This window comes from Myotis davidii, unplaced genomic scaffold (genome assembly GCF_000327345.1).
Source record: "Myotis davidii unplaced genomic scaffold, ASM32734v1 scaffold142, whole genome shotgun sequence".
Classification (NCBI taxonomy): Eukaryota; Metazoa; Chordata; class Mammalia; order Chiroptera; family Vespertilionidae; genus Myotis; species Myotis davidii.
This window is the reverse complement of record NW_006294400.1, coordinates 4,062,840-4,072,635: the sequence shown is the minus strand read 5'-3', so window position 1 is coordinate 4,072,635 and position 9,796 is coordinate 4,062,840. Positions and strand designations below refer to the sequence as shown.

The following is a 9,796-nucleotide window of genomic DNA, read 5'->3' as shown; positions in this document are numbered from 1 at the left end:
CGCCGGGCCTCCCCCTGCCCGGCTTTGTGTGTGTGTGTGCGCCTGGCGGCGTAATTACTGATTTGATTCCAATCCATTATTTAGACAATTGAACCTACAATCTCGTCTTTAGTAAAATGAGGCGAAGTCACATTTGATTACAGGTTCAGCCCCAGCGACAAGAGCTCGAAACCCGATGGGTTAATAACAGATCACGAGTAAATTATTCATGATTTTACGAGCTCTTTAGCTCCATTGAATCGGCCTAATTGAGAGGAAAAAAAAATAAAAAAGAAGAGAGAAAGCCAGGTCCTCCCCCTCCCCGCGGCCCCTTGCTCCTCCCCATCCGATCCTGGGGAATCTGGACTTGCCCCGGGCACTGGGGGCGGCAGTGAGGGGGTCTGGGGCACCCGCCAAATCCGGGCTTAGCTGCCACTTCCCCCGCGGCCTCGTTTCCCCAGCACAGCCCTGTGCCCCAGCTGCTGGCCGCCTCGGCGGCCCTCCTTTTCCCTTTTCGCACTCCCAGCCGGTAACAGCTTCAGAACAGGCCTCCCTGATCTCCTTGAACCCGGGATTCAGTTCAGTCGCCAGGACCCTCCACACATTCCCCCCTGTTTCCGGGCCTCACTGTCCCCTCAGGCTCTCTCTGTGTCTCTCCTAATTTCTTTCTGTCTTTGTAGCTGTCTCTGCTTCTCCACGTCTCCACTGCTTTCCTTTCCTCTGTCTCTCTTTCTTTCCTGGCTCTGTCCATCTTTCTCTTCCTACACCCTCTCCTTTTCTCGCTCTTCATTCTCTCAGTCTTTCTACCCCTATGTCTTTCTCTCCTTTCTCTGCCCTTTCTCCCCCCCACACACCCCCGCCCCCAACACACACCCTGATGTAGGCCACTCTCGGGGCACGTCCCTTGGGTGCATGGGGCGCCAGGGTCCCCACGGAACTCATTAACAGCAGCAAGGCCCGGGCAGGAGCTGGGCGGAGGGATAGGCCCAGAGATCCCCTGTGGGAAGGCCTGCCCTACCCCCCTAATCCCCCAGGAGCTGGGGACTGAGGGCAAGAAGAGGGTCGCTGGCCCCCAAGAGGGGGCAAGGCAGTTTCCATGGATCCCGCTTGGAGTCATTTTCTGATCCCCTTTAAATCCTTGGACTCGTGTTCTTCACTCTGGGCACTGTTAGTGGGAGTACAGTCCGGATGGGGGATTTGGGTGCCTGGGTGCCTGTGGGAAGTGACCCCTACGGTTAGGAACAAGACCTGAATTATGCAAATTTTTTTCTGCAAGAGGCTACTCTCACTTGGGCAGAGGGAGGAGTAACTCACCAGGAGAGCCGGAGTACTTCTGAGGTCATGTCTTGTGGTCAGATAAAATGCAGGGCGCCCGTTTAAACTTGAATTTGGGGAAAACAACAAATAAATATTTAGTCTAAGTGTATCCCATGTAATATTTGAATTTTAAATCAACAACAAATACTTTTTTTAGTGTAAGTGCATGTCATGTAGTATTTGAAATTCTAGTATAGCTATGCTCCACGCAATATTTGAGACACACTTATACTAAAAAATTGTTCATTGTTTATCTGAAATTCAAATTTAACTGGGCACAATGTTTGTTAAGTCTGGTAGCTCTATTGTGGGCATGTGATGGGGCACAAGATATATTCCCAGTTGTCCACTTTCAGGGGACTGAATCTATGAAGCTTCCCCCAAAGTAAGACCTTATGTGTGTAATAACTCCGGATGTGACGAGGGGATCTTGGAGAGGATCCTGCTTCTCTCAATCAGCCGCCAGGTTGCCAAGCAACTTCCTGAGGCTTGAGGTTTCCACCCTGTCCCTTACCCCCAGTGCCTTCCAGGCATTGGGAGCCATGCCCCAGCTGGGCCCCTTCTGGATGGGGAAGGGCTCCCCAAAGAGTCATGCTTCATCTTTGCCTGCCTTTGTGCTGTAGTGGAGAGAAAAGGCAAGGACTACAGTGCTGAATCTGGGCTCAGCCATTACCAGTGGTACACGTGGCTTCGTGTCCCTTAGCATTAGTTTTCTCATCTGTAAAATGGGGAGAATAGCAATAGCCACCCATCAAGCAGTAGTGAAGGTCCGTGGTGTTTATAAAGCCAAAGGCGTACCCTAGGTGTTGAATACATATTAATTTCTTCCTCCAACTTCCTTCCCTTTCCAGTTAGGACTCTGCCACTCTATGAGATTTCCAAAGATCACTTAACTTCCCTGCCTCATTACCCCACTTGTAAAACTGGCAACAGCTGCCTCACAGGGCAGCGGTGAGGATTCAACTATAAGATACAATATCTGACCTGAAGCCCAGGAGCCCGTACAGTACTTTTGATAAGGGCCAAATGAAAGCAGGTGGAGAGATGTCAGTTAGCAACTTCCAGGTACCTGCCCCAGACACTGTTGGGGGAGACCTGAGACAGTCCCCTCCTTAGGAAGTGCAGGGGGGAACAAGAAGAACCTGGGCTCCCGAGTCTCTTTGATGCTGGGTCTTCATCAAGTGACTTTCCCTTCTGAACCTCAGTTTTAATGTCAGTGAAAAAGGCGAAAATACTGCCTGGCTCATAGGGTGTTGAGGATTCAATGAAAAATGTGCCTATGAAGTCCTTTAGCACATCCTCTGGAGTTCTGGAGTGGAATAAGTCACCAGCAGGTTCTAATAGTAGTTATTATGCATATTATTATTATTACTGCGACATGGTGGCTCCGTGTGGGGCTTGGATTCTCCTAGAGCTGGTTTTGAATCAGCATTTCCTAGCTGAGTGACCCTGGGCAGGTCGCTCTCCCCGGCCTCAAATTCCCCTATAAATCTATGAAATGGGGATAAGATCTCTATCTCAGTGTGGTCCGGAGGCTGGAAACATTTGGTGCCGGGCGGGGGCGGGTGTGGACTAGGCAGTGTGTGGGAGGAGCGAGTCAGGAGGTTCACCTGCCGCCTCTGCGTGCCCTCCGTAGCGCTCAGCTGCAACGAGAACGATGCGGAGCACCTGGACCGGGACCAGCCGTACCCCAGCAGCCAGAAGACGAAGCGCATGCGCACCTCCTTCAAGCACCACCAGCTTCGGACCATGAAGTCTTACTTTGCCATTAACCACAACCCCGACGCCAAGGACTTGAAGCAGCTCGCCCAAAAGACCGGCCTCACCAAGCGGGTCCTCCAGGTCAGCCGGGCCTGGGGTGGGGGTGGGGCATCTGCCGCTGCCAAGACCTGGGGCAGAACCACACAGCAGGCTATGGGCCTTGGGAGGACCTTCTCCCTAAGCCTGCTTTTCTGTTTTGTTTACCTTCCCCGTTCTGTTTCTCCATCTCTTCAGTCTGTCTCTATTCGTATTTCAATCTTTTTTTTTTCCCTAACTTTACAGCTTCTCTCTCCTTCAATTTTTGCCTCTCAATTTTTTCTGGGTTTTTAAGTGTGTGTGTATCCCTCTGCCCTCTTTGTCTCCACACTCAGTCTCTTTTCTTTCTTGTAAACAATTGATATTTGCTATTTATTACTCAAGTGACACTCATATATGTTTATATTGTAGAGGGCTCAAACATTTCAGATAAATACAGAGCCCCACCCCACCCCCCAGCCCAGGAGGCCCATCCAAGGCAACTACTATTAGCTGTTAATTCCTTCTGCCTCTTGCTCCTCTCTTGCTCTCTCTAGTTTCTCTCTTTCAGTGTCTCTAGATTTTTCTTCTGTCTCTTTGTTGTTTTTAAGACTCTCCCAGAAGCAAGGCTTGGTGAGGAAGGTGCATGTGGGCAGATGCCCTGGGCAGGCCAGGGGGCCTCTCCCGGGTCTGCCCACGGGGAGCTGGAGGAAGTCCATGGGCACCTCTGAAACTCCACGGAATGGCACTTGCCTATGAGGGTGCTTCCTTTTCTTTTCTATTGAATTTATTGGGGTGACATTGGCTAACAAAATTATATAGGTTTCAGGTGTACAATTCTATAATATGCGGGTGCTTTCTTGATAGAGAGGATCCAGAGCCTTCACCAGATTTTCAAAGGGTCTGTCTGTCCACCATCCCAGAGATGTTAAAAAACTCCAGTTTGGAAGTTCCAGGCTCCTGTGTGACTCATAGAGTGGTGACACCACGTCTTAACGCTTCAGCTCCTCCTCTTACTTACTGGGCAAGTCACTGAATTCCCCTGAGCCTCAGTTTCCTCACATGTGAAACTGACACAAAAAATTATCTACGCGGCAGGAAGAGCTATTGAGATGATGTCTGCCACAGCGGCTGACCCTTAACTGCCCAGTGGATAGGGGCTAAGAATAACGTTAACTGGGTTAACCAACTGACTGCTACTAACAGTAGGAAGGATTGTTCTGGTCGCCGGACTTCAGTGTCCCCACTCACACCATAAGGTGGGAGCATGTCCCCCTTTATAGCAAGCCTAACCGATGTATTCCTCAGAATGTGTGGTTGTAAGGAGGGCAGTGCACGTTTTGGGATATGAAAATTGACAGAGGAAGTGATCCTGTCCCCCACCAGTGGGGGAGGTGCTGGGATTAGAGTCCAGGCCAATCTGATCCATCCTCTAGCCCCAGGTTGTCAGGGATTGAGGGGGGAGGCAGGGGGAGGCGACACCGAGGGAATGAGGGTGACGGTGATGGACAAGGAGGGCTGCCCAGTTTTCCTTCGAATTTGTCAGGAGGGAAGAAGGAAAAATAAAGCCTTTTGGGGGTGATGGCAGCAGTTTGGGGATGAGACTGGTTCTGGGTGAGGATCTGCAGTTCTCTGAGGAGCAGGGCGTCGGGGGCAGCTTTGTCTCTGTGGCTCAGTGACTAGGGATGGGGCGACGGCTGGCCAAGGGGGTGCTGATGCGCCTCTCTGGGCCCACCTGCTGCCACCCCCACCCCTGCACTTTCCTGGCATGGCTTGCCCTTTCCGTTTGAGTCCGTTTGCCTGAGGGTCTCAATGGCCAGGGCTTAAGACAGGCAGGATGTTGCTGCACCAGTCTTAGACCCGGATCCCTCCCTTCTGTTTCCCTTGGACTTGACCTTCTTGGGGTTAGATCAAGGGACCTTTCTTGGCGCCTCTTCCCATTTTTCAGCCTGGATGAGTTTGGACTGAGGGTCGGAGGCCTCTGCCTCTTCTCTGGCTAGTAGGATACTTTGTTCCTCAACCCTATTTAGATGGCTGTTTTGTGAGTCAACCCCTGGGCGCAGGCTGGGAAAGGAGCAGGGACTTAGAATCAGGCAGAGCTGGGTTTAGGAATACCTGGGTGGGTTCTGCTCCTCCACTCACTGGCTGTGTGTCTTGGACAAATTAGTTACCCTCTCTGAGCCGTAGCTTTCGCACATGCCTCTCTGTTACCCAGGTTACACGAAATAGAGCCAGTGCCCGTAGCGGAGTCTGAGTTTGGAACCAGCAGGAACCAGTCTCTGCTGGCCTCGGTGAGGCAGGAGGCTTGGTTATGTGATTTAGGAGCAAATTGGATTTTCAGCATAGTTATCTCTTATTCTTTCATCTGACCAAATGTCTATTAGCACCAAGCCCTGGGGATACAGAGGTGAATGAACCACAGCCCTGCTCCTGAAGAAAATCACCCATGAGGTGTAGAGACAGACCCACATTCAGTTTATCAAAATGTGATTAGTTGTGGGGGTTGTTCTGTGGGAGACCAGGGGAGGGACCACCTCTCCTATGTGAGAGGAATGGTTCACCTGAGGGACCTGGGTGAATGCTTGCCCTATCCCCTCTTCCCCTCAAATCCTGACCCAGCACCCCCCCTCACATCTGCATGCCACCTCTACTATGGGGACTCAGAACTAGTTGAGGAAAAAAAACGCTAATAGTTATTATGGGTCTACTAATCAATACATGTTTGTGTGCTCTGTTGTGTGTCAGGAACGTTGAAAGGCCTGTGAAACACATTTGCCTATTGACTCCTTACTGTCAGGCATATGACCCTCCTCCCCCACTGTTCAGATGAGAACATTGAGCCCCAAATGATTTCCACTTGCCCCAAATCCTCTAACAGCACAACTGTTGATGATGATGCAGTCGTTTGCAAAGCATTATCTTTCCAGCCACTCATCTATCTTACCTTAATATTTTCCTGCCCATTTTATAGATGAGAAGCGTAAGGCCTAGTGAGAAGAAGTGACGTGCTTGAGGTTGCAGGAGCCAAGTATTGGCAGGGTGGAACGCTCTCCCGGGTGGCCTGGCTGCTGATGAGCCAGCTGGTGGAGATGGGATGAGAACAGATTTGGGTGAGGCAGCCGGTGGTGTGGCTGTGGTTCAGATCCTTTCTGACTTACCGGCAGTATTATTTGGGTGCTTGAACTTCTCCTCCCTGAGCCCTATCTGTGAAATGGAGGGGATAATAGTTGGCCCCTGAGGATTGAGACAGTGAGTGGGAGGGCTCCAGCATGGTGCCCGCTGGTATAAAGTAGATGCCTGTGAAATGGTTCCTCATCACTTGACTATACCAGCTGGATGGTACTAGGTCTGGGGTACCCCCTGCAGGTTGTGGTCCACCTCAACCCTTCAGAGAGCGCATGGCAGGGACAGGTTGAGGTTGAAGCTGTGTTCCCAAAGGTGGGCGATGTAGGGGTGTGTGTGTGTGTGTGTGTGTGTTTCCAGCCTATTATTGCATCTGTAATGTATAAGCGTAACCAACGTGGTGGTCCTGGGCTGCACTATCTGCAGAAATTTACAGTCAGCTGATGTGAGGTCTAGGCTCAGCTCTTCCATTTACTCTCTGAGTGATTCTGAGCAAGTGACTTAACCTCTCTGGCCTCCGTGGCCTCAGCTATAGAATGGAGGTAATAATAGTACTTCACTAGGAGGTTGCAGGGAGTAAATGAGATAAAGTGTCATTTATAGGATGTGTATTAGGGACTCAAATGCACATAATTTCATATATATTGGCATATCAGGTTTCAGTCTACCAACCTCTTTTGCATACATTTAAAAAAATAATTATCTTCATTTTGCAGATGAGGAAATGAAGTTCAGAGAGGCTAGGACCCTGGCCCAGAGTCTCACAGCTAGTAAGTGATGAAGCCAGGGTCTGATTCCCTAGCTCTTTCCCATGTAGCACAGTGCAAGGATTGTGATCCCGCATCTGGATCTAGCTGCAGGATGCAGCAGGCTAGATGAGGGAGAGGGAAGGCGTGGGTCGTAGACACCACATCTTGGTAGGAAAGCAGGAATCCTGTGCATAAAAAGGAAGCCATAAGTGCATAAAAAGTGCTTAAGTTTGTGATCTTTAGCAGCATGACAACAATAATACTGACTTTCCATCAGTGGGCAAGGTGATTGGGAGATAGAATGGCCCCTTCCACAGAGGTCCATTAAGAAACTAAGCTTTGCAAGTGCTTGGAGACCATTCCTCAGCACATTGATCCCTCTCTGAGTCCCCTCCCTCCCAGGGGAGGGCCACCTGATGGTGAGTGATTGATTTGGATGGGTGAAGGTCTCCTTAGGTGTTCCTGGTGTGCCTTTGAAAGAAAATACATTTTAACCACCACCAGTTTAAAAACATCCTTGGGATGAGGAGTTAGTCATCATTAATCTGTGTGAGAACTCGAGGTGAGAACGCTAGCTTTCCCCTGTTCACTTGCTTATTCAACAAATACACTGGCCTTCTGCCATGTGCTGGGTAGGCGGGAGGCGCCGGGCGTCAGCAGTGACCCGGAGCGTGAGCACACACTCCAGAGGGTAGACAGAGGTGCACCAAGCTATAGAAATCATTAAAATGGCGATAAGATTAATCTCTATATTTTTCTCTACATGTGGGATATCTAATAATAAACATGTTTTTAAATGATTTTGGGGACCAAATAAGTTTGGAGAATGCTAAAGGTTAACTGTGTCTCTGTGTTGGAGATCAGAGCACATTAGCATTAATACGGGCACTGAGAAATCTTGGAGAGATTCAACTTGGTCTAATCTAACATTTTCCACATCGATGTGGCCACAGAACCCTTGTTTAACTCTTGACTGAAATGAAATAGAAGACGTTCATGGAAAGAAAAACACAGGGCTGCAATGAGAGCGTGTAGTGCAGGGACCCTACCTGGTAAAGGAGGTCGTCGGAAATGGTCTCCCTGAGGAGGAGAGGTTTAAGCTAGGGCCAGTCAGTTCATTCCTTTGGCCTCAGTTTCCCCACCTGTAAAATGAGGAGAGTGAGCATTGTTTGGGCAGGGCTGTGGGGAGTGTCCCATCTAGTCACAGATGGTTGAAGCTGGATGGAGTTTCATAGATAACTTGGCTTGAAACTCCCATTTTAGAAGAGTGGAAACCAGAGCTCAGAGAGGTAGAGTGACTCATCTAAAGCCCCACAGCAAAGAAGTTGTAGTCCTGGCTGGAACCAAGGGTTCATGATATCCAGCCTAGTGCTTATTATTTTTGTTTCCTTAACGCCTTTCTAAAATTTTTAAAATAATTGAACCACCATATAGACAGATTAGAAAAATAGGAAAAAATTACCCATATAAGAGCATGGAAAATCAGTAATCCGGTGTGCAGATTAGAGGTGAAGTAGTGGCTAAGGGTATGAGCCCAGCCTGCCCAAAATCACATCTCAGCCCCACCTCTTCGGTTGGGCTCTGCCTCAGTTTCCTCATCTGGCAATAATATTAGTACCTACCTTATAAGGCGTTATTATTATGAGTTTAATATTGTAAAGTGCTTAGAACTTAGCTTAGACAATGCCTGGCACTTAGTAAGTGACTAATACTCATCATTATTACTTTTGTTGTGAAGTTTCAGTACATAATTTTTTAATTCTTTTTTTCTCACGTGACTTTTGTCATAAGACATTTCCTCTTTCACTGGGTGGAGTGGCTGCGTCATGACTTCCACTTGCCCATCTGGTGGGACCCTTGGGATGCAGCCATTAGTTTGATGCTATTAAAAAATGCCACAGTGGACGTCTTTGGGTGTGAAGCTTTTACTTTTTTTTCTGGTTTTCTCAGAGACCCAGGAGGGGATTTTGGGGGCAAAGTAGGTTTCTCACTGTCCCTCCTGTCTCATTGAGGAAAGAGTCCTGGGGAAAGGGATTTGTGAGGCGAAACACAGCCTGCAGGGACAGTTGGTGCCTGAGGAGGGGGCACATAGCAGTGTGGGGTTCCTCATCCACTCAGGACTCACTGCGGATGCCCTGTGCACCAGGCTAGGCATTCGTACAATGAAGAGAGAGGACTGTCGGTTTCAGGAGATGGATGGTAGAGCAGATCATCTCCTTCCTTGTTGCAGCTGCCCTGGAATCCCAGCCTGTTAGAACCCCAAGAGGCCGTAGCGATCATGTGGTGTGGTCTAACCCTCTGGTTGTACAGGTGGGGAAACTGAGGTAGGCCAAAGGTAAGGGACTCACCCACGGTCACTTGGCTGGTCAGTAGCAGAACCAGAACTAGAAGCTACATCCAGCTCTCTTTCCACTGCACCACAGTTGCTTTCTTCATTCATTCATTCATTCATTCGCTTGCTGACTCAGGAGGAGGAGGTAAGGAGAGCATGGATTTTTTATGGCAGAGAGTCCTGGATTCCTGGATTCCAATCTCAGGTTGGCCTCTGTGTGACCTTGGGCAAGTGACTTCACCTCTCTGAGCCTCACTGGCTTTAAATCTATAAAAGGGAATAATGGTAGTAGTGTTCCCTACCTGGCTTATCATGGAGATCACCTGTGACTGTACATGTTAGATGGAGGCGTGACGCCTGGCACATAGTAAGAGACCCATAAACGTTGTGTTGTTATTACTGTTAACCAATGCATATTACTGATTCTTAAGCTTTGCCAGTCCCTGTGCCATGACGTGAAGATGACTCAGACAGGGTCCCTGTCCCAACAGCCACCCAGGAGGGGCCTTTAAAATATCTG

At 49.3% G+C, this 9,796-nt stretch overlaps 1 protein-coding gene across 1 annotated transcript in view; it reads left to right on the top strand.

Annotated features, from left to right (window-relative positions):
* Positions 1–9,796, top strand: part of LHX2 (LIM homeobox 2) — an 18,235-nt gene that overhangs the window by 5,382 nt on the left and 3,057 nt on the right. The window contains exon 4 of the mRNA XM_006768594.2: positions 2,933–3,138. Coding sequence (XP_006768657.1) covers positions 2,933–3,138 — 206 coding nt within the window. The remainder of the gene's footprint in view (positions 1–2,932; positions 3,139–9,796) is intronic.